At 41.9% G+C, this 25,843-nt stretch overlaps 4 protein-coding genes across 10 annotated transcripts in view, besides 1 other annotated feature; all 4 read left to right on the top strand.

The window, feature by feature from the left end:
• Window positions 1-7,703, top strand: part of CG13003 (uncharacterized protein) — a 31,738-nt gene extending 24,035 nt beyond the window's left edge. For 2 of the 3 annotated variants that reach the window (NM_001169308.3, NM_001272700.2), the window contains exons 4-6: window positions 2,569-3,214; window positions 3,552-5,568; window positions 5,884-7,703. In NM_001169308.3, coding sequence (NP_001162779.1) covers window positions 2,571-3,214; window positions 3,552-5,568; window positions 5,884-6,699 — 3,477 coding nt within the window. In that variant the 5' untranslated portion in view covers window positions 2,569-2,570 and the 3' untranslated portion in view covers window positions 6,700-7,703. Of the gene's footprint in view, window positions 1-2,568; window positions 5,569-5,883 lie in introns of all 3 variants that reach the window. The other variant, NM_132944.3, reaches the window with a different exon arrangement.
• Window positions 7,704-8,076: 373 nt separating this feature from the next.
• On the top strand, window positions 8,077-14,337 carry RSG7 (Regulator of G-protein signaling 7). Of its 2 annotated transcripts, none has more exons than NM_001258793.3 (7): window positions 8,077-9,359; window positions 9,682-9,929; window positions 9,994-10,177; window positions 10,287-10,573; window positions 10,640-10,753; window positions 10,827-10,952; window positions 11,084-14,337. In NM_001258793.3, the coding sequence occupies exons 1-7, from the start codon at window positions 8,703-8,705 to the stop codon at window positions 11,409-11,411; spliced, it is 1,944 nt and encodes a 647-aa protein (NP_001245722.1). In that variant the 5' UTR covers window positions 8,077-8,702; the 3' UTR covers window positions 11,412-14,337. The 2 variants fall into 2 exon arrangements, with proteins under 2 accessions (NP_001245722.1, NP_523380.2); NM_078656.4 differs by having other exon boundaries at window positions 11,084-11,618.
• An 87-nt stretch (window positions 14,338-14,424) lies between these two features.
• Window positions 14,425-14,493: a mobile genetic element.
• Window positions 14,494-16,989: 2,496 nt separating this feature from the next.
• CG46306 (uncharacterized protein) lies at window positions 16,990-25,829 on the top strand. Its single transcript, NM_001347784.1, has 3 exons — window positions 16,990-17,898; window positions 24,435-24,834; window positions 24,905-25,829. Exon 1 carries the CDS (start codon window positions 17,419-17,421, stop codon window positions 17,509-17,511), a length of 93 nt encoding a protein of 30 aa, NP_001334684.1. The 5' UTR covers window positions 16,990-17,418; the 3' UTR covers window positions 17,512-17,898; window positions 24,435-24,834; window positions 24,905-25,829.
• CG13004 (uncharacterized protein) lies at window positions 16,990-25,829 on the top strand. Of its 4 annotated transcripts, NM_001258792.2 has the most exons (4): window positions 16,990-17,898; window positions 23,384-23,470; window positions 24,435-24,834; window positions 24,905-25,829. In NM_001258792.2, the coding sequence occupies exons 2-4, from the start codon at window positions 23,424-23,426 to the stop codon at window positions 25,109-25,111; spliced, it is 654 nt and encodes a 217-aa protein (NP_001245721.1). In that variant the 5' UTR covers window positions 16,990-17,898; window positions 23,384-23,423; the 3' UTR covers window positions 25,112-25,829. The 4 variants fall into 4 exon arrangements, with proteins under 4 accessions (NP_001245721.1, NP_001097006.1, NP_001188653.1 ...); NM_001103536.3 differs by lacking the exon at window positions 23,384-23,470; NM_001201724.1 differs by lacking the exons at window positions 16,990-17,898; window positions 23,384-23,470 and adding an exon at window positions 24,327-24,332 and having other exon boundaries at window positions 24,394-24,834; window positions 24,905-25,393.
• Window positions 25,830-25,843: the final 14 nt, after the last annotated feature.

Genomic DNA, 25,843 nt, shown 5'->3' with positions numbered 1-25,843 from the left:
ATTAAGCCACTTTGCAGTTACCTCGTTGCGGTTATGAAAAATGCCTCCATGTGGCTGGCGGCGACTCCAAGGCTTGGCCTGGAACGTGGTCGCCTCTATGACGAATCTCTGGCGGAGATCGAAGGTAGCCGGGGGATCGGTGGTAGCCGGGGTAACCGGGGGTTTGGCCACTACAGGCACCGTTAGGCACCGACCACTGCGCACGCGAACAGTTTTCATTATTTACTGTTTATGATACCCTGCGCCCAAAAGCGATCTAAACAGAACGGGTATATGCACTAGACTATAGAGTATGGAAATTTAATCATAAAAGTGCCATTGAAAACTCAGATCATTAAGTAAGCAATTAAATGAAAAAGTTGCTTTAAGTAAGTAATTATATATATTATTTTATTAGATATACTATTAGTACATATTTTATTATAATATATTAAGTGCTCAATATTCATTACATTTAATATTTAATTTAAATATATTTCATGTGTAATTTATCAAGCAATCTGCTTTGAGAGTGTGCTTAACATTGGGGCAACCTACCAACCGCGATTATCCCCTGGCTTTTTGTTTCAACTTCTTTTTTTTTTTTTTTTTTTTGATTGCCAAACAACAATTTGGCAGCCGTCGCTGGTTCTACGAATAAAATAAAAGCCAAATAAAAGCGGGCTAAAAGCAAAGGCTGAAATTGGAGCGCCGTGGACAGGCGCAAGGCACACGATACAACGCATTCCTAGTCCATTCCGAAGTCCAGTACCCAGTCCAGTTTTGGGCTTAGTCTTAGTCTTGGACTGGGTTTCGTTTACGGTTTCAGTTTCAGTTTCAGTTCGGCTTCGAATCACGTTCCATTTGATTGTTTCTATTTTTCCCCCATTTTTTGTGCTCACCCTGCATATATATATATACATATATATATATATTTCTTGTGACTGCACTTTGCTTTGTTTTTTTTTTTCGGGGTTTGGCAACTGCGCCCAACAACCAAAATGCCTCAAGCTTGGCGCCTGCACTTGTGGGCGCCAATAATAAAAAAGAAACAAAAATAGAAAAAATACCATATATACTCGTATATATTCATACATATCTGTACGAGTCGGTGGAAAAAAGTCTTCAACCTGTCGCGTTTTTGGTCAATTAGCCACGGCGCGTATGAGTAATGCCCAGCGACAAGAAGTTCGAGAAAATCAAAAAAAAAAAAGACAAGAGTACACAGAGACCAAAAGTAAAATGTTATTTATGATTCGATTTCTTCAAAGCTCTGTCCTTGATTTCGCTTTTGGCATTTCGGGGCGTCGAAAGTGACTGGCATCGAATTGGATTGGTTTGGCTTGGATTGGATTGGATTGTATTAAATTGATGGGCGGACAAGCCTAGGTTCTTTCGCCTTCAAGTGGCATAAGAAAATCGGACTTGGAGCTCAGTCTTAAAGGTCTAATTGGAGGTGCAATTAAATGGAGCTCCATAATTCGTAGAACTTTTTGTTAACAAATGTATCGAGTGAATGCAAATTTGAATGTGAGAAAACACAGACAGGCACTTTGATTGCATTTTTCTAAACTTCCTTTAGATTTGCTTTATAACTTGAAGAATTAGAACTTCTTTATTGCATAGTGTAGTTACACTTAAAGTTCCTTAAATTATTCGTATGAATTCTCATATCCAATTGTGCCATCTAAATACGTATTACATATTTCATAAATTTGTTAAATTTGTAATTATATTATACCACTCTGCGTTCATGAATTTCCCAGCTTTTCCTGCTTTTAATTGTGCAATCGAATTGCTGAAAATTCACGAATCGCACCCCTCTCTTTTTTTTCCAACGATGCGCTCAAGTGCATTTGGTAACAAAAACGTTTTTGACTTCAGGTTTTTTTTTCGCTTGTCTTCACCTTTTTTTTTTTTGGCTTTTGGTTTTTGGTTTTTTTGCAAGCGACGCGTGCTTCAAACTTTACGGCTGATTTTTGTTATTGTTATCTGCTCATTCATGTTAATTAACCGCTCGCAGCAACAACAACTACAAACACGATAGTGAACGGTTTTTTTGCCATACATTTGTTGCTATTTTCAATTGATTTACGGCCGAATGCGCCTGCTTTACGTCCATTGTCTACAGGGATTATTTGAGATCGAATCTCGGAATCGGAAGGGTTATGGTTTTTAGGAGATTTATAATTAAATCCACTTTGTGTGCCAAATCAATTCACATTGCTTTTCTTTCGGCCAGCAAAGTGATTGCTGTCTTATGAGGTTTATTAGATGCGTTATCTTTTTCTATAGATAAAGATATTTCACTTAATATAATACAACAATACTATCCTTTGTACTAATTAAATTTATACAATTATTATGATCACTGCACTTTTAAAAAGAAATTAATTATAAATGACTTAGAACACTTAAGAAATGCTTAAACATAAGAAAAAGGCAAGAAAATAAACTGCGAAATACAATATATAAATCTTTAGAAACTTAAGATACTTTGGAATGTAAAGCTTTAATGCGTAGGTTGACTATGTTTTATGCGTTACATTTTTACATAAAAAACTTATTTGACTTTCGTTTGATCCGTAGATATGGCATCGTTAACCTTGCACTTGATAGTGATAGCTCTGCTGGCGTCGACGGCGCTGTCAACGGCGACGACACCAACAACAACAGCATCAACTGCGACGCCGGCAGCGACGCGACAGCGCGGCCGAGGCTTGGTCGTTTTCCAGGGGGCGGGGGGCGTGCCGGTATCCACAACCAGCACAGAGGCGCCAACGCTGAGGGCGCCACGTCAGCGTCGTCCGCCCACGACGCAGTCGATCGATTTAACGGTGACGGTGACCCCGATTCGCAGTCGCGGCCGCAGTGGCAGCGCAGCGACGCCTCTGCCGCCGCTCACAGCAGCAGCAGCAACAGCAACAACAACAACAAGCGGTAGGCTCTTGCAGCGGCGACGCAGCACAGCAGCAGCAGCAACAGCAGCAACAACAACAACGGGAGCTCCTGCTTCAGCTGGAAGATCGTCGAGGGATCGGGGCAGTGTGCGTGGCCCCAGACAACCGCGTGATACCCCGGATTTAAGTGGCGAGTCGAGTATACGACGCAGCTGGCAGTCCGTGCCACCCACCGTCATTCCCTACCACGCCCACTCGCCCACTTCCAGCCCCAGTTCCAGTGACAGCGCCGGCACCACTTCCAGCACCACTTCCAGTCGCGGCGCACTAAAAACGTGAGTAATACCCTACAATAGGAAGACTAGGGATGGTTAGTTAGTTTATATATGAGTGTAAAAGATATAAAAAATATATTGATAATATTGAAAATTTCAACAATAAAATCAAAAAAATATTCGAATTAATAGTTAAATGTGAGTTGAGAGCTTCAAGTGCACGGTATTTAAACCTTCGGTTCACCTGAGTCCGCCACCTTCATTGTGGTCTTTGCCTTTTGAGATCTTGCCAGGCGCCTGCCCATTTTGGGTGCCGCCTTTTGATTTATGTGCCATGGCACAGATGTGTGATATTCCCGATCCCTGACTGCGATTCCCAATCCGATTTCGTTGACAGGCCCCGAATGATTCAGCGCCTGGTGGCCGGTCACATCCACAATGCCCAGGGGCACTCCACCTACGAGGTGTCGGCGGTGAGTGCCAACAGCTCCTTCTCCAGTTTCGGTCCTTCCACGACGGAAAGGACCAGCACCTCAACATCCACAACAACCACGACGACGAAGCAAACTCCTTTGCGTAGCAAAGCGAGCAGCAGCTACCGACTGGCCAAGCCATCGATTAGGCCGAGATTAACCAGCACGGTAGCCACGACGAGATTTAGTAATCCGCCGAGCATCTCGAGATCCACAACTCCGCTGCCTCCACCCAGATCCAATACTCCGAGTTCCAACAAGGAACGGGAATCCGACGATGATGAGGCTTTGCTCAATGAGCCCGACGACTTCGACAACTGGGACAATGGCATCCTGCGGCTGAGCGCAGGATCCGGAAAGGAAGCCGATGCTCCGGCCAAAAAGCCAGCGAAAGAGGACCAAAAGAAAACGCTGGCGGATCAGGTGAGGGATGGCAAGTATGGGCTGATCGAAAAGGAGCTCTTCCGCCGCATTCCCAAGCGACCAGGGGTGCTGAGCTATGCCCGCAACTCGGAGGTGCCGCTGGATAACGAGCGGAACTACGGTGGACTGAACGAGGAGGACATCTGGCTGGCCGAGGATCATCTGCTGGTGATTAAGGGTGGCTCTCTCAACGAGGAGGCTGATGATAATCAGCAGGGCCCGTGGCCGGCCATCGATGACTATGATGCTCCAGGGAGACAGATTAAGTTGCCAGCAAATCCGGCAGTGCCGCCTCCATTTCCCGTGCAGCTCGAACCGAACGGGCCGCTGCAGCTTATCCGAGATAATCAACTCGAGATCCTCCGTCCGGCGGCTGGCAATGCAACGCTATCCGCTAAGGGAGCCAACTACCAGGGCCACCAAGGCGCCGCCGCTGAAAATCTCGCATCGCATCCTGTTGCCCGGACGGGAGCGACTGCAGCATCTCCGGCAGCTAAGTCCGCGGATGCCGCCGGTCCGGCTACCGGTCCGGCCTACGTCTATCCGGCGCCCTATGCCCCCTGGCTGCTCTACCCCTCTAACGACACGGTGGCGTCCAAGGGCCTGCTGAGAACTCCGCCGCTCCTGGGACCCTGGCTGATCAACGGACTGAATGGCAATGGTTCGCTCATAGGGGATTCCCCACTTCCAGGCAATGTCAGCGATTTCGACGAGGATGATCCCTCGTTGTACTATCCGCCAGCCTATACGTTCGTGTACAGGAGCAACTACTCGAATCCCGTGCCACCAGGTCCGCTGGTACCGGGCATAGTCCTACCACCGCCGCCGGATCACTTCAGCCGACTCGAGGGCGGTGTCTCGACGAGAAGACCCCCGACTACGACCAGCAGCACCACGAGTAGTACGACCAGCAGTACCACGACCAGTACCACCACCACCACCACCACCACTTCCAGACCTCCAGTGCACTTGCCCGCCATCCGAACGTCGTATAAGCCCAAGTACAATGGAATCACCTACTTGCCACCGCCGCCCAGACACAGTTCACCCAAATATGTGGAAAGAGTGCCTGTGCCGGTGGCCGTGCCCATTCCGATCTATCCCGTGAACTACACACCGCGACCCCAGCTGGTCTTTGTGCCCAGCTCCACGGAGGGCTCTCGCCAGGATCAGTCACTCGATCCGCCGCTCTCCAAGTCTAATCCCATTTACTACGAGTACTTCGAGGCCAAGCGGCAACCGGGCTCAATCAAATCCAATGCCATCGACGACTTTCTGGCCACCAAACCGCCCAAGCGGCACCATCACAACAATAATCTTCACCAGCGTGAGCATCTGCAGCACTACAAGGCATCGCCAAGTCCCGCCAACGATGTGGCCCCCGAGGTTGTTAACATTACGCCCAAGCCCAGGAATGCCCAGCTGCAGCTACACGCAGAGTACGAGGCATCACTGGGACAGCTTCTTAGAAGCAACCTTATTTCGCCAACAGGAGGAGCAAATGCGGGGCGATTCCAGGTGAGTCAGGAATTAAATTAAATATTAAGTAAGCTATTGTTATATAATAAGGTTTAATTCTTGCCTTTTATTTTGATCAGAAGATCAAGACTAACATTGATTGCTGCTATGTAGGCAAATGCAAAACGATAAGCAATTTCACCACAGCGCCATCTATGGGCTGCCTGAAAAAGCTATTGACAGTCGAATAAAAATGCTGCATAGTTTCAGGCTCAATGCTACTTGTAGTGCGTGTTTTAGTTACTTTTTAAGCTTAAACTATGTTTGATTGATTGCATCTTGTAAATGTAATATATTAATATTCCATATTTCCAGGCCCCCGACTTTGACAAGCAGCCCTTCCTGCCCATGGTGAACTACAGTGCGGATGAGCACGATCAGAACGCCTTCAAGGCGATAGTTTACCAGCCTCCTGGACAGCGTCAGCGTCATTTGCGGGTCGGCAAACAGCAGCTCCAGTTGGATCCCAATCTGGATGCCACTCAGCCGGATTCCTACCTACCGGGTCGGCACTACCGCGTGGGCAAACAGCACCAGCAGCAACCCATCTATGAGCCGCAGATCTACAGCACTCCGATACCGCAATTTGTGGAGGATCAACAGCAATTGAGGCCACCTTCTCCTGTCCAGTCCAATCCGCTGCAGTTTTGGCAGCGACCTCCGCCGCAATTCAAGCGGGTGCGTCCGAGCAGCAAACAGGGACACCTTGCCCATTCGCATCCGCATCCACACTATCCGCCGTACTATGTGCCTGGGTATCCCAGTGCTCCGGCGGCGGAACCCCTATACCGTCTGGTGCCCGTGGCCCAGCACAAGCACTGGAGGAACAAACAGCCGCAAGTGCAGCAGGTGCAATCACAGCCCATCCAGGTGCAGGCCCAGAATCAGGGCTATCCCGATCGAAGCGTGAATATCGGTCACAGTCTCGCCGGCGATATCCTGGTCAATTACAACACAAACAACCAGTTCAATCCGCAGGCGGAACTGGTGCCCCAGGCCCAGTTGGCGGCACCGCCTCCTCCGCTTTCCTATCAGGCCCAAAGTGGCCAGCCCTTGTGGTCCGAAAGGGAACGGGATCGGGACAGGGAGCGATCGGTAAGGCAGTCAAGGGAACAGCAGCAGCAGCAGTAATAATATACGTACTATATCATAATCTGAGTAATCATGTCGATAACGATGGTTCTATGTCATTGATAAACGTAGTGTCAAAATGTGATCTATACGGAGGCCAAGCCGAACCCGCTATCGAATCCCAGCGTAGACAATACGAGATGGAAGTCGACCATTTTTTTTATAGAGAAATGCTTTCTTTTTATACCATTTCATAACGGTCTTTGGATTCCATACACCCAAATCTTTTAATATGGTCTCACTTTTGTTCATTCAACATTTCTATATTTTCTACATTATATATCGAGTTTTTCTGACAGAATATTTCTTGTACTACAAAGCTTTTAAAAGAAATTAAATTTTTTCCGATTAACCGAATAAATCCATTAATCCACTTTCTTCGCCACCACTAACAAATAGTTACGTTATGTAGAGCTGGTCATATAAGAAATAAACCCCGATTTGGTCCTGCTGCTCACCTCTCGATGGCGATCAACTATCGATATGCAGATACATATATATCGCCAATCGCTGACAGAGTTAATATATATTTATACCACAATTAAGTACCTACATATATCCCTATGCGGTGAATATATATATTCGAAAACCTATGTAAATAAAAAAAACGAGTGTAGAGGCGCTACGGACACCACTTAGTCTTAGGGGCAGTAAAATACATAAATACTGTATCGATATCGATAGAAACGAAGGATCCTTCGTTTAGCCTTAGCTATATGTTTTATCCTGCACACACTATATGTATTATTTTGTTCTATTTATTGTAATCTGTTTTTGAATGTTTTCCGAAATCATTGCAAAACTTTGTATAAAAGCCATAACAACTAAGGTCACTATAAGTTAAAATCACGCTATGCAACTAATGAACACACTATGCGTTAAATAAACATTTAGTTTGTATACCATACATAAAAAATATATCTCTTTTTTTTTTGATTAATGTAAACGAATAAAATAATTTGTAGACAAAAATTCTTATTATCGAAATAAAGCAAAATGAAAATAATGATTGTTGTTTTCTTTATATAAAACCTAATTTCAGATTAATAATAAACGCTATAATAAAAACGCGTAATAAAAATTGATATTTACAACTACATGTTTCAATACTCACCCCTTTAGCTTAAAAGTTAAAAGCTAAGGATATGCAATTATCGATATGATATCGGGGACTTGTTATCGATAAATAACAGCTGGCTGGATGTAAACAACGGTATTGGCGCAGCCGCAGGACGAAAAGAGAGCGAAAAGAGCGAGTCGAGAGAGAGTTTCTGGGGTAGGAAGGACGAAAAATCGATGAAGGACTATCAGCAGGAAGCTCTAAGGAGCCGATTGACTTTGGGCCGTAAAATGATTACGGGCTAAAAGCTAAAAAACACTTCGCGCGAGAGCGAGAGAGGACGTGCGAGCGAGAGGGAGAGAGAGAGAGAGAGGGCAAAAGGAGCAACAGCGACAGCAAGCGAAAACTTGGAAAAATCGCTGCTAAAAATAAAACCAAAACTAAATTTAAAAAATTCTAAAAATCCATAAATTAAAAACATTAACTGGAAAGCTGCTGGAGCACTGTAATAAACAATCCAACACCTTGTGTGCGTGTGTGTGTGTGTGTGCCATAACTCCTGTGAATTTCCAGCATACAGGAAAAAAGGAAACGGAAGAAAAAAAAAGTAGCAAAAACGAAGTGCACATCAAGGAGGAGCCAGAGGTGGAAAAAGCGACCAAAAATGGCATTAGAAAAGGCAAAATGACACCTACAAGCTGAATAAAATCTATTTAAGCCATCAAATTGATTCGCACACACACACCCGCCACACACACACACGCACACGCACACAGGAGACCTGGGAAAACACCACCCACTTTTGCGAAAGGAGCAGCAGCAGGAACAAGCCCCCACGCCCCCCTCGACGAGCAGCCGGCACCCGCGCCCCTCTGCACCAAGCGTTTAAAAATAGCCACAGCTCTGGAAACCAAATATCCCTGGAGCGCAGCCGTTCGAGAAAATGGTAACGATGAACTCGGAGGCGGACAAAACACAAGCCACCAATGCCAGCAGCACCGCGGCGCCGGCCAAAACGGACTGCACCAGCAGCAACAGCAGCGATCCGCTGGCGGTGGCCATTCCGGAGCCACAATCCGCCACCGCCGTCGTTGGTGGAGGTGCAGGAGGAGCAGCACCCGGCACAGCCACGCCATCGCCAACACCACTGGCCAATGGCAGTAACAATGGCACTGGGTCATCGGTCTCACCGGCAGCAACAGGAACAGGAGCAGTAGCCACAGCAGCAAGTGCTCCAGCAGCAGCAGGCACAACATCGGCATCCCCGCCAGCAAGCAACCCAACCACTGCATCCACATCGACAGCCAGCGTTGTTGGAGCCAAGACGGCAGCGGCCACCACCACATCCTCCTCTTCGGCCACATCCTCGTCGACGGCGGCGGCGGGCAGCAAGCAGAGCGGCTCTAGCGGCGGACTGCTGACCGTCAGCGGGAACCACCATCACCACCACCACGCCCACCCACAGCAGTCGGCGGCGGGTCAATCGGCCGCCCAGCCGCCCCAGCCGCCCACCGCAACCGCCTTAGCGGTTCCATCGGCGTCGCACCACCAACGCGGCGGAAAGAACGAGGATGCACCCAATATCCTAGTGTACAAAAAGGTAATTATTTACACTGCAATTGCATTACTTGCATTACTTATTTCTACTATTTTCTACCAAACGTTATTGAGCCTTACCCATACTTACTTAGCCAAAGTTATCATTTCATTTCAACTTTATACTTTAATGCATATACATATGTATGTGTAAACCTTTGATTGTTACCTTGAACAATGCCTTGCAAATTTGCATTCGCTAGATAATTGCATTTCACTTTCTGTCTTTGGAGTGGTTCATTATCTTTATTATGCACATGCCAGCTTATTGATTGCCAGTCAGTTGTGCCGCTAATTGGAGCTAATTAAATCGATTCCATTCCCAGATGGAGGCCATCATCGAGAAGATGCAGGCGGAGTCGACGGGCGTGGCGGTGCGCACGGTGAAGGCGTTCATGAGCAAGGTGCCATCGGTGTTCACGGGTGCGGATCTGGTCGCCTGGATTCTCAAGAACTTCGACGTGGAGGACGTGACGGAGGCCCTGCACTTTGCCCACCTGCTCAGCTCGCATGGGTACATATTTCCCATCGATGATCATGCGCTGACCGTCAAAAATGACGGCACCTTCTACAGGTGAGCGTTAACTGTCTCTTAGCATCTTGGCATCCAGATATATATATAAGCAATTCTCGCACAGATTCCAGACGCCCTACTTTTGGCCCTCGAATTGCTGGGAGCCCGAGAATACGGACTATGCCGTCTACCTTTGCAAGCGCACCATGCAGAATAAGACGCGTCTGGAGTTGGCCGACTACGAGGCCGAGAATCTGGCCAAGCTGCAGAAGATGTTCTCCAGAAAGTGGGAGTTTATATTCATGCAGGTGAGACCGTTAACAGAAATCATATTTCACAAATAACTATCTTTTGGATACTCTTTTATAATATGAATGATTTAATTCTGATGATTTTCATATGATTTCATATTTCCAGGCCGAATCGCAGAGCAAAGTGGCCAAGAAGCGGGATAAGCTGGAGCGGAAGGTGCTGGACTCGCAGGAGCGGGCCTTCTGGGATGTCCACCGGCCAATGCCCGGCTGCGTCAACACCACCGAGATTGACATAAAGAAGGCCTACAGACGCGGTGGTTCCAGCCATGGAACCGGATCCGCCGGCGCCTCCCTGGCCAAGAATCCCGTCGAGCAACTGACGCGGATTATCGCGCTGCGCAAACAGAAGCTCGAGCGTCGCACAATCAAAGTGTCAAAGGCGGCCGAGGCGTAAGAAATCTATTTATACATACAAATATTAATTAATTACATTAAAATTTACATTTTTTTTCGCAGTTTGGTTGCCTACTACGATCAGTACAATGAGTTCGATTACTTTATAACCTCGCCCGAGCTGCCGAATCCTTGGCAAACAGACAGCACCGAGATGTGGGATACGGAGAAAAATAGGTAAGTAACTAAAATTGTTAAAATAAAAAATAATTCGTTTAATTAATAACTAAATTACTATTCAATCCAACAGCAAAGAAGTTCCTGTGCGGCGCGTGAAGCGCTGGGCATTCAGTTTGCGGGAGTTACTGAACGATGCCATTGGACGCGAGCAGTTCACCAAGTTCTTGGAGAAGGAGTACAGCGGCGAAAATCTCAAGTGAGTGCCTACCATAATCGTTGGCTATATAGGGAAATAAGAAATCATTAAGCCAGCAACTTAAACTCTTCCTCAAAAATTATTTAAATGCGCTTTGATTATTAAACATCTATCTTCTTCACTTCCCGCAGATTCTGGGAATCGGTGCAGGAGATGAAGGCGCTGCCGCAGTCGGAGATCAAGGAGGCGATCCAGAAGATATGGCAGGAGTTCCTCGCCCCCGAGGCGCCCTGTCCGGTCAACGTGGACTCCAAGTCGGTGGAGCTGGCCCGCGAGGCGGTCAACTCGCCAAGTGGCCCCAATCGTTGGTGCTTCGATGTGGCCGCCTCGCATGTATATCACCTGATGAAGAGCGACTCGTACTCCAGGTACCTGCGATCCGATATGTATAAGGATTATCTGAACTGCTCGCGCAAGAAGATCAAGTCCATACCGAATCTGTTCGGGGTGAAACGTTGAGATACGCTGCGGGGATTCCCCGTCATCGCAGTGGGCTAGAAGGTCCTTGTGTAGGGGAATTACCAGATGAACTAGGTACTTATTCGGTACTCATTCGTTGTTACTCATTTGATTAATCTGCCACTGTGTCGCGTGTTCTCTCGATTTTGAAGTACTTTTTATGTGATTGTTTGTTAATCGATCGATTGATTATGCGTTACCTCAAAGTGCCCCAAGAAATACTTACAACCAAATTTGCCCATAGTAGCCATCTCAAGCTATAGCTATCTCCCTCTAAATCAGACGAAAAGCTAGAACACCACTTACTATGCAAATAAGAAACTGCCAAAGGCTTGATTAAGAACAAAAAATAATCGAATACTGGAGGTTTTTCTGAAATCAATGGATATTTTAAAACAATTACCAGCTGAGGTCTAAAATATAGGAAATGGGAACTAATTCCCCCACCGAAATGCAAAAGTCCCCAGGAATTCAACAGCAATATTGTAAACTTTATAATTCCACAATTGGAGATTTCGAAAACTTGATTACCCTATTTTTTTGTGGAGCCACTCAATAGTTGTTTTCAAATCTCTAGCGATTCTCAGTTAAGCCATCCGGAATGTACTTATTTTAATAACCGAATACGAAAAGTTGAAGACGAAAGACAACACCAACAACCGCCGAGACCTTATTCTCATACTCATAATATACAAGCAAATACGAATTATTAATTATTAACCGAAATGCAAACGATCGTAATCGAAGACACCAAGAAAATATGAAGAAATACTATAGAGAAACCACTAGTAAATGTCAAACTGTAACCAAAAAACACCAAAGATACGAAAATGCAAAAAAAAAAAAATCCGATTCTAAGAGGTACTTATATTCAAACTAAGAGAATTAGCTTAATTAATAGGAAATTAAAGCGGAAATCTTACGTAAATTGAAAATTGAAAACTCACGCATGCCAGACAGCTTTTGTCCGCATGCGATGCCATAGCATTCAGCTTTTCTGCCGGTCAAATTTTAAACAGCTTTTGACACGATCCCCCCCCATCTATCAGAGAAATGTAAGAAAAATCAAATTGTTGGCTTAAGTTCCTTTAACACCTTGACTAGGTGTCTCTTTTCATCACTCCCTCTCTCTCTCTCCTACACGCACACACACACCCGCATAGTTACCTGCATACCCATACACACCCACTCACATATCGTTAAGGCGCCAGAAAAATAAGAAAAAGAATAGCTAAGATTTTAATCATAATATTTTTTGCCGCTCACTGTGCGCGTAGTATGTGTGTTTGACCGAGAGAGAGAGACGGCATAATGTTTTTTTTTTTGTTTTTAGTAAATGTTTAGAATTAATTATGTTAATAATAGACATTAAAGAGTATAGCAGCAAATGGAAGATTGAAAACGAGAGTTCGAGAGCCAAGTTCGGCTGGGCGAGTGGGCAGTGAAGTAGGATAGATAGGGTCAAAGGTGTGATAGCTTATAGGAAGTTAGATCAAAAACAAAAACAAAAAAAAAAAACAAGTGAGCTTTACAAACAAATAAAGGGGCTAAACAACTAGGGAGACTTGATAGCCGCAACGAACTTGGTTCTCTTGGTAAAATCTCTCCCAAAAAATATAATTCGGATTGGACAAACGGGGTAAGACTCGAAACTATTACACATACAGTTGCGGCCAAAACAATAGCAGCGTGTGCTTAAAAAAGTCAAAATACCCTTAAAAGTATAACCCAATACCAAGTCTCACAAGCAATCAGCTGTTGTTTTGTGTCTTATAAGAGAAATATTCAAATTTCAAATTGGGTTCTCGAAAATAGGATTTTCTTATTTTATTATTAGAAACTGTACGTTATATTATACTGCTATTGTTTTGGCCGCAAATGTTTTGAAAGTTGACGCAGCTATGTATTAATGTGAAACATCAAACTGATCCTCGGATCTTTCGGAATAGCAATTAGAATTAGGTAAACTAAGGAACTTGAAACTTGGAACTATATATATACACATGTAATTTGCACACACACTCATGCACTCATGCTGCCTACTTTTGGGCCGAAAAAAAAGGAATAACAAAAGATACAAAAAATCAGAGGCGTATTAAATGTATTTAATTAGGATCGCATTGTGTGTGTCTATCTAATTGTAACTGTAATTGTAATTGTAAATGGTGTCTACAAATTAACAAGCAAATAATAACTATAACTATACAATATGAAGTATACAGAATTCAGTAAAATTAAAGATAAACGAAAATAGAAAAAAGAAAACGGAATAATTATAAACTACGATATATACCATATATATCTCGATGTGCGTCTGTGTGTTGGTAGTGACAAATTTAAATCGATTTCAAAATAGCCAAAGCTAAGACATGAAAAAAACTGGGAAACCCCCCCGAGTCACACACAAATTTTCCTTTTGGCTTTCCACTGTTATCGTTTGCCAGATTATATATAATTACATATATATATATGTATTGTATATATATATATATATATATAGGAACTGTTGGCCAACTGTTTTCCCCCTTTTACTGTTCCAACGCCCCACCTAATGAAAATAACCATTAAATGTAGCGAAAACTATAAAAACTCTAAACAAAATCGATGAAAAACTAAGTGGTTAGAAAGGGAAATTGCCCCCTTAACTCGAAGAAAACTAACTAAATCAAATAATCAAAAAATATTCGATATATGTACGTGTACACAACAAGCAACAGCAAAACAACTTTTTAGGTTTAGCCAGCAGAAAGAAAATTAAAAAAAAAAAACAGTACGAGCAACATGAAAATAAAAATCAGTAAGTATTAAATAAACTTAAACCAGCAAGGAAAACTACAAGAAAAACTCAACAAATGGCAGCGTTTATTGTAAATTGTTCAGCAAGAAAAATAAAAAAAAAACTGAAGTAAATAAATAAAAGCGCAATTTAAGCAACAAAAAACAAAAATAGAAAATAAATTAATTTAATTGTGACACAACACTAACGAAAACACAAACTTAAGTAAAATGATTAAATTTCGAGTTCGTAATCACTAGCTGAGTAACGGGTATCTGATAGTCGGGGAACTCGACTATAGCATTCAGTGAGTTGTTTTCCACGTTGGAATTTTACACGAGTAGTTATAAAAGTAGGTGGTTCCGTTGAAAATGGGGAGAAGCCCCGAATTAAAATCAGAGTTTCCGTTGGCATACGGCCATGCCGAACCCAAATCAAATGGCGATAGCGACACCACCCACACCCTGCTCCGACTGTCAGATGTTTACCTCTGTTTATACATTTTTTTATTTATATTTTTTTGTATTATTACCCGCGAGGTCTCGAGATAAGCCTAAGCAACAACGACTTCCCGTCCCATAAGCCATAAAGCTTTGCTGCCCCGCTATCAATTTGTCTCCCGGAATATGAGTATGAGTCTCAAACTGGAACCGAATGTGGCCAAGTTTTATCCGGGGGATGCGACTTATCTAATTTTCTTTGGCAGGGCTTTTGGCCAAGATACAGATACTTGCGAATGGCAGTGAAGTTGAGATGCAGGAAAAGATACGCAGATACAGATACAGCAGCATGCGACGTGACCGGCATTTTGTACAAGTTTTTCCCAAAGGCGATGCTACGGGCAAATGTGGTGGGAGCGAGAGGGGATTTCTTTTTTTTTTAGAGAGCAGCCCGATCACGTTTTCGCTATAAAACCTTAAATGGGACTTTGCCTCTCTAAGTCCCGTTCTCTCTGGAAATCCATATATCTGCGTACCTAAAAAAAAAAAAGAGTGATCATCTCGAGTCATTGCACTGGTTTTCATCTGTTCATTGAACTATCCTATGGGCATACATACATATATGATATAATCTAATCGGTGTAACGGTACCCGGTGCTTCGTATCCAGGCTAATCGTGTCTATTCGACGCCTCATTCGGGGCATTGATAATCCATTGACCCACATTTATTTTAAATTAAATACTCGTACAATACAATACAACAGAAAACAATATTTGGATGACGCAATCGGGTTTTATTGTTCAATTTTTACGGATCAAAAAATTAGTCCGATAAGGCAAAAGGTAATGTACAGTCAAGCCTACTTTAGGACGTACCTTCTTGTTTTAGCTCAATATTGCAAATCAAACCGTAAAGATTTAATTCCTGCTATATCTTTTTTTTATAAACGAACTATTTTTAAATGAAACTACTGCTTAACGCATGAAGCAAACGCAGAATGATACGCAAAATGATTCCTTTATCTTATAGTTTTTATGGCATAATCTTTTTTATCTGCTGTACTCGTATAAAAAAAAATATTTTCATTTACCACTTTATAACTTCTAATGCAGTGGCTTCTGCTGCTTCGCAAAATCTGTAATCTCTTCTCACATCTTAGTGAATTCCCGAAACTCCCCGCTGAGATCCTAAATCCAATGGCTCACGACCAAGGTAAGCCCCATAAACATTTCTGAGAGCCAACTATCCGAAAAGACACAAATAAATACCAGTAAGTGAAGATTTCACCACTTGCCAGGCCAAGAATGTGCGAATAAAGATAAAGGAGCAGGAAGATAAGCGTGCAGAAGTCGCAAGACCGAAGAAAGAGCAGAAGACTCCAGACAGAAGGTGGAAAGACAGGCGGCAGAAGAGGTGTCTACTCTTATCAGTGCTTTTGTGTGTGCGTGTGCAGATCGTAAAGCTGCGACAACAACAACAAGCGTTGGCCCATCGCCGCCTCAATGTGTCACATTGGCAATCAGATAACGGCATCTCTTATCACCAGGCACTCGAGCGCAGAATCGAGAATGAGCGAACGAGCAGCAGCAGTAGAGAGAGCGGCGGAGCGAAGAATTGCGAAGACAGTCTTCAACTGGCACTCGCGTCACGATTCATACAGCTCACATTGTAGCTGCGAGAGGATGAGAGAACCAAACTAGTTCTACGAATGTTCCTAGAGATGCTAACGCGATCACTGTGATTTTGAACAGAAAAGTTTTATGATCAATAAATAATTCTTTTTTTTGTGTCTAAAATAAACAATAAAGACTTAAAAAATATTTTAATTTAATTCATTTAGGTTATGTTTTAAAAAATAACTTTCTGTTTTTGGGCAGTTTTTAAACTTTTTCTTAGCATATTCGTGAAGTTAAGCAGTTTGATAATTTTTGCAGCGCTGCTAGCTTTTCTTCCGTCAAGGTCTTGTAAAAGTATTTAAAGAAAGAAGTCGATAAAGTGTGGCAATCTTCAGCAATACATGCAAGCTTATAATTAAATTTAAAAAAAATCCAATCTATAGTATAGTAAAATAAAGTTTTTTAAGGATTCTCCACTTAAATACAATTGCAAAGTCACATAAAGTTCAGTTTATAAGAAATATTCATATAAAAATTGTATCATAATTTGATCTTTTAAATTATATTTGCAGTTACATTGACTACATATATTTTTTCCCGAGCAGTTGCAACATCTCTGGTGCGAAGATTGGAGAGCGGAGAGTGGAGAGCATCTTCGCGAGCCGCAACAAAAGCAATAACAAACGCCGCCGCCTCAGTCGACGTCGGCAGCGGAAAGCGAGGCGCTGGCAGCGATGTTTGCAATCTGCCAGTCGCTTCTCAGCATTCTTCGCCTCTGGTTCGAAATTCTCAGGCCGTTCAGAAAAGAAAAGCATAAAGACCCTACCGAATAAAGACCGTCGAACAGAGGAAGCGGGGGGCCATCGAACAGAAGACGGAAAAACAGAAAATAACAAACATCCATTTCTATATACCCAACATCGACATCGAGATTCCACGTCGAGATCGAGATCGAAGATGTGTATATGAACGCAGTTCCTGCTCGTAGACCGGTCGTCCGTAGTAGTAGCATCGTTGTGTTCCACAATTCCAAAGTTCAGTGAGTGGGCAAAAAAGGAATCCGAGGGTGGTGGTGTCTCCGAATCCGAATCCTAATCCGAAACCAAAACAAAACCAAATCCTTTATTACGAATCCTGCGCGAAGGAGAGAGAATCGATCCAAGATTTGTTGTAATGGTGCACAGGCGCTGGATTTTCTGTGAGAGCGGCGAGGATCCAAACTTCAGGAAGGAGCACTACGAGTATACCCAAAGCCAGCACCGATAATTCCAATCCAAGACGAAATTCCCCCCAAAGAAGTCCATTCAACTTGCTGCAATTATTTGTGCCAACGATCTCGAGATCTCATTTGCAACCGCAAAATAATCACAACATAACAAAACAAAACAAAAATAAATTTTAAAACAAAAAATCCCCCCACGAAAAACAATTGAAACGCGTGCATAATTGCTAATATAAAACAAAAGAAGGAAAAACAGAATTTCAGTGCTTTTTGTTTGTTTTTTTTTTTTTATTGTTTGGCTTTTTGTGCTCCTCAAATGTGAGGAAGAGAATTCAATCGAAGAATTGCAAAAACGAAACGAGCAAAAGAGTGCGTGAGATAGAGAGCAGAAAGAGAGAGGAAGATCCACGGCGGCCAAAAAGCATTTTCGAGTGAGTACACACAAAGAAATTCCTATATGCTACTAAAGGTTTAGTTAAGCTAGTAATAAAAGGCGATAATATTGTAACAACAATGCTTTAATCTTATAAAAAAGATCGTATATGCACATGAATATAGATTTTTTGATATAAAAGCGTTACCATAAAGTAAAAAAGCTTTTTAGTCAAAGATGATGTTCCCCTAGAATAATCATAATTTCAATCATTATTTAGCATTCTACAAACTACGTTTATATACCATGGAGGTCACAACTTTCCCAAATAGGCTTTTCCAAGTGGGTCGCTTTTCCGAAGTGTAACAAATGCCGACAAACATGTTTACCCCAAGTAACCCCCCGATTTCTAATTCTATAAATAAAATGCACAAAGTGGCAAAAGCCAGTGGAGTGAAAGGGATGGCAGACAGCTGGTGTGCATATTCGCATTGCTCTTCTTTTTCTTCTCTTTGTGGACCATGCAAATTGGCAACAAAAAAAAAAAAATTCTTTTTGAGCTATCCCTTCGCTTGGAAAACAGGTGTTTTCAGTTTCAATGCTTATCAGCAGCTAGAACAAAGCCATTTATTTTGAAATCCCCTTCCTTGGGAAGAAAAAAAAAGTAAACAAAGTGTTTCCACACTTCGAAATGTTTTTGTTTCACCAACGAGTGAGAAGATTCGTCAAGAGCAACAGCGGATAAATAAAATTTATTGATAGCAGGCAACAGAAATTAAATGTTTTCATCATTAGTTTCTATATATAGTATCGTTGTATATAGCCACTTCTTGCGCAGTCCAGCATGTGAAAAAAAAAAAAAAATACAAACAATAAAAGTAGAACTAGCAGAACGAGCCGAGGCACTTTTTATTCCTATATACGATGGCCACCAATTATTGTCAAAAACTTGACTACGTGACCAAACAGGAAATAGAGAAGTGAAGAAGCGAGCTGAACAAGTGGAGGAATCTTTTTTTTTCGGTTTTTTCTGGCCAAGCTTTCACTTCACAGGGGGTCACGAGTCCCCGCCCCCTCTGCGCCCGCTAGGCTTCTTCCCGCCCATCAAGTCAATCAAAAGGCATCGGGCAACAAATTCTCCCCCATTCACAATTAAGCGACACTCGGCGATCTGATCAATTAATACATTATACATTGCCACTCCATGGCAACGTCATCGATTCATTTGGTTTTGCTTCATGTAAAGCACTTAAAGATACAGATGTGCAACATAGTGGTGGTTAGGCGAATAGATACAGTATCTAGATTTTCCCATGCGCTTACCAATTATGTAATGAAAAGAGCAAAAAGAGTTATGGGATTTTTCAACAATCTTGTTCAACTTTATGAAGTATAGCTGAGTCTTAGGTTCAATAATAATTTTGTAGAGCTCAAATTCCTAGTTAATTGCCCTGTGCTGTGCTGCGTCTGGTACTATATCCGATCCGATTCAGGCTCCCTTGCAAAGTGGGCCAGACAATTCCCAAGAATCGGTTGCCTCGCTTTTTGTGGGCGTCAGTTTCGTCAAGTTTTTCTTTTTCATTTTCTGCTTTAGTTTTATGATTTTCTTGTCGCGGCAATTAAGGAAATTGTTGTGCTATGCTATGTTGTGTCTGTTTGTGCCATATAGATTGCCACACAACGGATAATGGTGAGGGAGGTCGGGAATGGCGGCCAAGGAATTTTAATTAAATTGTGCATTGATCTGAGCCACAAACGCAACTTTGCCCGTCCAACTATAGTAGTCGTCTTCCTTGGCGGTTTCATAACGTTTTTAAGGCGTTTTAGAAAAAAGGGGAAAATTGGTGTGGTGTTAATAAATAACATAAAATAGCTGGCATTTTCAAGATTAGGAATAATTTAGCTGCAGAGCAATTGATTGGAAATTGACTGTGGCATTTGAATGTCACCTTCAATAATATGTATCTATAAGTACTATTACATATTACTTCAGCCAGCTAGTAAATTCGGAGAAGTCCATATAAACATGGTACCAATGTATCTGCCTGTGCCATGCACAATCAACATGATATCCAATGTAATCCGATGAAAATCTACCCCCATTAAGTGCATTATTTTTGCTTACAAACAGCTGTATATCATTTTTCCCTGGCAACTAATCGGAAATCTGGTCGGTGCACAAAATCCCCACCAAGTATGTGCATAGTTCTATTGCCACATCTAATATATCTTTTGTGGCACTAGAGCTGCAATATTCCCCTTATCGGGAGTTGATAAGCCCCAGAAGATTCGAGGCGAACTGCAGATTCGCCAAATCTCTATATATGTACATATGTATATGCATATAATTCCATCTAGCTGGGCTGAATCATAGGGTATATATATATATATGGACATACATATGACGCATGTGCTCCAGAAAACAAATAGGGAAATTCACCCGTCTACTGGGAATCGTATACTTTTACGGCCTTGTTATTGTTTTTCGTGTCTAGGCTAATTCTTTGTAAAATCTGGAAAACTGGAGAACCCAGTATCGAAATAAATACATTCAAGGCCTTAAGAGCATAACTTTAAATGCGAATTTAGCGGGAATCGAAAGTGCAGCTCCCTCGAAAGCAACTAAAGTCGAGTCAGCAGAAATATGATACATATATGTACATACATACCACATATGTAAGTAAATATATGGCATATGGAACCGATAAATGTTCTGGTGATCTCTGCACTTGGCTGATTTGTACTCCAATTGGGTTTCTGGGCCACTGCTGACGCTCGAATCGCGATCCAAAGTCCCTCTTTTCAAAGTCAAGCTCAGCCAGTAGTAGTAATGTTTTATTTGTAATTGCCGGTTATTTTGCCTAAACTATATGCTATATGGTATATCTGTACTGTCCGCGATTTAGAGTTTTGCCAGCATTTTCTTTCGGCCCTTCCCTTCAGTCGATTTTCCCAGTATTTGTGGGCGTCGCTGACAGCTAATTTGTATTTTTAGGCAATCATTTTGCTATTCGTACTGCCAGTCAGCTGACAACGTGCACATGCAACCGCTAAAGATATATGACCATATCACACACACACACACACACTTAACCTCTGGATATATAATGTGCTTTTCAACATCTGGTCAATGACTCGAATCGATTTTCGACCCGATGCTGATGCAATTTGTGAATGGAAGTGTGTGGAACTACTTATATTCCAAATTCGGATATCGTCACGTAGAGTACTACGCATATCATCCCTGCACCGGAAGTTTATTAATCAAAATGTAAAAGTATCTGGAAGATACGGAAATGCTTGAGCAAAGATTGACTTGAATCTTTAATCTTGCAGCTTCGCAAATATACATATGTACATACATATATGTTTATGGCAAACAAAATTAGTTGGAAATACAAAGTTGGACCAGATGAAATTCGAGGGAAACAATAACGGGAAACAAGGGAAAAGGTTAATGCGCCCCGATTCTTACGCAAATCGATGTCGGGGAGTCTTCCCAAATTGGGTCCTCACCCAGAAAGCAAACTTTATAAATTAACAAGCGCATTAAATCATTCAAATGAGGCAAACGAGTCGGAAAACGGGAATAAAAACGAGGACAATCAATGACAAACACTTTGCAACCAACCGGTTTATATTTGAGTATATACACACACATATATATTTAAGCCATTCCGCTGTCTTATCAGTGTGAACTGATAACAGACGCACACCATCTGTGCATATCATATTTGCGCTTGTCATATGATGCATCTGTATCTGAATCTATATGGACTGCAATTAAGAGAATATCTATTGTGGCCGACGAGATTCGGACGATTCCATTCAGTAAACGCAGTTGGCATTACAATTGCAAATCCATTCCATTGTCTGATCGACTTCGAGGTTTTCACATCTCGAAGTTCGCCGCATTCTAATTTGCAGAGATCTTAAGTATTTCACCGGTAATCAAGACATGTCGCCACGCTATCTGGTATCTGTAATACATACATACATATATGTATCTACCAGAGTTCAGACAACTTTCAGATAAAGTTCACAATATCAAAGGAGCGATGGCAATTCTTTGCAACCGGTTTCTAGATAATACCAGATGACAAGAACCTTATTAACTTGCCTGCTGTTATTATCATTTTCTTGGGCAATTACCAACTCTCCATTCCCTTTTGCAATGTTTAATTTTCACCACTGCAATTGACAAAAAAAAAAATAGACTAATTTTTTTCGCTTAGCTTTTCATTCTTCAATTGCATTCTGTAATCGTGTGCTGCTATCCATTGCTGTTTCCAGGGTATGTTGGCACTTTTCTTCAGCTTACTGTTGATCAAAGATTCATTATTTTTCACCAACAAGGTTCATATACATATATGTCCAAAGTTCAGAAACTGCAGCCTTTAGGCAATTTGAGCTTCAATTGTTTACTTCAATTCCTTATACACTAGGGTACGTCCAAAGTTCAGATATGAAAGTTATGAAGCTCTCAGCTGACAGCATATCCACATCGATTATGCTATATGGCCACTTTTGCTGGACGCTTTTCCAGTCCGATTTCAACATTTGACCAGCCCAGATCGCCACGAATCGGTTTCAGCCCGACCGAGCTGGCTTTAATTTCCTTCGCAGTTTGTTTGATTGTTTTTTGGTTTTTTTTTTGTTTATTTTGTGCAAGTGAAGTCCAATGATGAAGTGTTAATTGACAAATACTATCTTCTTATTGAGGCAAATCAATACACATATGTACATATGTGTGTAAGAACGACAAACAATCACGTGCAGGCTCTTATCGTTGAAGTGAACTGGAAATCCCCTGTTGATAAGACCGATCTTCGATGCAGGTCCATCCACCATAGTTTTACACATCAAGTATACGCCGGTTGTGTCGTTCATGCCATTTCATCTTGATTTTTCGGTCTTATCTCTGGGCGGTGTAAAAAAAAAAACACAGCCATAAAGCGCTCCTCTCACAACACCATAAATAATATGCACATAAATTATAAACTTTATAAAGAAAAACAAAGCATATACAAGTAGATATAAATTAAACGTAAACACCCGGTTTTTTTGTTTACCTAATGTTTTAATGCAAACAAACAGCAAACGAATTAAATAGTATCAATTTACACTTTTGAAAATATTCAAAATATTCAGTGATTTCGTTTTCAGTGTAGATAGAAACTCTCATTGAGAAATATTTGTACAATAAGTTGCATTTTTAAAGCGAACAATATAAACAATGTGTTAAGCGCACTTAATACAACTAATCAGATAACAAAATGTTAATTTCTCGCATTTTAATTACCGTGGATATTAATTAATTAAATAATAGACAAAAACGATGTTCGTTAAAACGCATCTATGTGAGAATTAAAGTCAATTTTCTTAGCTCAAATAATAAAACATCGATATTAGAACCTCGATGGCTGGAAAAATGAAGGACTGCATCAACAATTCAACTCATGTGTCGCATTGAAATCATTGAATAAATATGCTCACATCAACAATATAGAGACAGTTATAAATTAACCAATTGATATCAATAGAAAAACAAAATCGAGAGGAGTGAATAGAACGAATATCGAAATGCGCGCCGTTTACGACTTGTTGCTGAGCAACGCCTTTGATCCCAGGTACGAATGATATTCGCCATATCTATATATATATATATATATATATATGTTTTTGTATGTATATGGCTATATAGACTACAATCCCAAACAGAATCGGAGACATACAAATGGGTGGGCTTTGGAATATGATACATCTTGGCCGGTAATTGAATGCTAACCAATGTTAATTGGACTCTAAACGAGAAATGCTTAGCAAATATTTGATTTTCACCGTCTGCGCCTCAGTGACGCAGTTGATTTTATTGACAAAGATGGGGCGTTTATCAAATGTTTATTGTATTATTAACCCAATGCGATACACGCTAAATATTTGCCAAACAAATCGAATACAGCAATTAGGCAGGAAAGTGTTCTCGGCGAAGTAAATGGAAAAATATCGGATCCATTAACACGATACAAAAAAATCTCATTAAAATAAAATAAAAAGCAATAAAACTATAGTAACAATCCAGTTGTATTTGCAACAATTAGTTATCCAGTTCTATTCGGATTTATTTCTCACATACTGGGTACAAATCGATTCAAATCTAATTATGTACATTAAATATTTTGTTCTTGTGTAATGCATCTGCATGAATTCTTATGAAATTAGCTCAGATCTAATAGTATGCTGCATATGTACAATATAATAACCCATTGTCTGGATAGTGCAGTGATTACAGTTAGTGATCGGAACAGCTTCAAATGCAAAAATCTCATGAGTATTCATTGGGGGGATTAACAATTGAGAGTCACCAATTAGCCGAAGTTCCCATCAAATAAACATGAGATGTCTAGACTACACTAGAAAAAATAACACCATATCATAACAATAATATACATTTATATGTTGTAATATAAATAAGTAGGCTTAGGTAACAAAGTAAATATTTCACAAAATAGAAACAAACAAAATTTAAATCTTTAATCAACACTCCCCTTAGTTTTCCTCCGTATAATCCTGGATTTGTGTCTAATTTCCCAGAATGGTACTACAAAACCACAACACTGTGGTGGCCCGTTCCACCTTGACGCCGAACAGCAGCAGCCAGAACTTTGGCTCCCAACATCCAGCTGGAACGCCCAATGGATCCGGAACCGGACGTAGTCCCCTGAACGCCGGACCCAGCACCCAACGTCCCATTATCGACCTGTTGGTGGCCATGGTGGCCGTGCCGGTGCTTATCCTCTGCGCCCTGCAGTTGGAGAAGAATCTGCGGGACAATAGCGTGGAGTCTCGCTGGTTGGTTTTCGCCCTGGGCATCGGGATGCTGGTGATCAGCGTGATCATCTGCGGTTATGTCACGCACCGCATGGGCGTCTGCATTTGGGCGGGACCCATCGACGAGGCGGGAAACAGGGCCACCAATGGAGCCATGCCACATGTGAGTGCCAAGCAGGATGTCTATGGATTATATGTAAATATTCCATTAATAATCCGAAACAACTTTCCAGATCAACTCCCAGAACGATGTGCTGCGCATTGTCGACTCACTGCCGCCAAGTTACGAAAGCGTGGTCAAGTTCGAGCTACCGCCGCCGACCTACGAATGCCTGGTCATCAGCTGGGGTCGGTCGAAGGATCTGGAGCCGGCACAGACCTCAGCCAAGCGAGGAGCTGGTGGATCCAACTCCCCGCCCGGGTCCACCCTGCACATCTAGGGTGGAAGTGGTGGCGAGGGAGGGAGTTGAATGGAACTAATGGAGCAGTAGATGGAGGAGAGAGAATTAAGAGATTTTTTCCCAACTGGCAGCGCAACGGATTTCTGTACTTGACCCACTTAAAATAACCATATGCAAAAAAAACTGTAACAACGACATCGATAAGTGGTGTTCTGGAAACTCTGGTGTTTTCGAAAGTTCCCAGAGCATTTAGCTGAATACCGCCATATATCCGTATGTCTTATTATAAATTGTAAGCTAACTATTAGCTTGTCATAGCATAATGGCATTGTATTTACTTTGATTTTAAGCAGATAGTATTTTAACTCGCAGAGCCTATCAAAAACGATATCGATTCTCTCGCAGTGTACATAGAGTTTTTTTTTTTTGAAACGCACAGCATCTAGTCCAAAGTTGTATATAGCCGAAAAAGAAATAACGGAACCACACATGATGCGCTCATATCAGTTTTAAACACATATATTGTATATTATTGAATTAATGCCAGGGCAGGGCGGCAATCAAGCAACAAAACTACAGGGTAGTAATTAGTCTTAGTCTTAGCGTAACGCCTGTATATAACTATGTATGTATATTTCGATTACAACTACTTTTATTATAGCCACATCGATAGCGATGTCGATTGCCAACAAATGTCGGAAAACGTTCAGAGTTGCTTTCCAGAAATAAAGAATTCCTATTAAGTTTATTGAAATCCAAGCACATAGTTTT

The sequence above is a fragment of the Drosophila melanogaster genome, chromosome X (genome assembly GCF_000001215.4).
Source record: "Drosophila melanogaster chromosome X".
In the NCBI taxonomy this organism is placed as follows: Eukaryota; Metazoa; Arthropoda; class Insecta; order Diptera; family Drosophilidae; genus Drosophila; species Drosophila melanogaster.
This window is presented reverse-complemented; position numbering and strand designations above follow the sequence as displayed.

What these genes read in the sequence shown, in the direction of transcription:
- RSG7 (NM_001258793.3), top strand. Translation starts at nt 8,703, where the DNA reads ATGGTAACGATGAACTCGGAGGCGGACAAAACACAAGCCACCAATGCC. An exon ending in ATATCCTAGTGTACAAAAAG is followed by an intron (nt 9,360 to 9,681) that starts GTAATTATTTAC and finishes TTCCATTCCCAG; the next exon opens with ATGGAGGCCATCATCGAGAA. An exon ending in TGGGATACGGAGAAAAATAG is followed by an intron (nt 10,754 to 10,826) that starts GTAAGTAACTAA and finishes TCAATCCAACAG; the next exon opens with CAAAGAAGTTCCTGTGCGGC.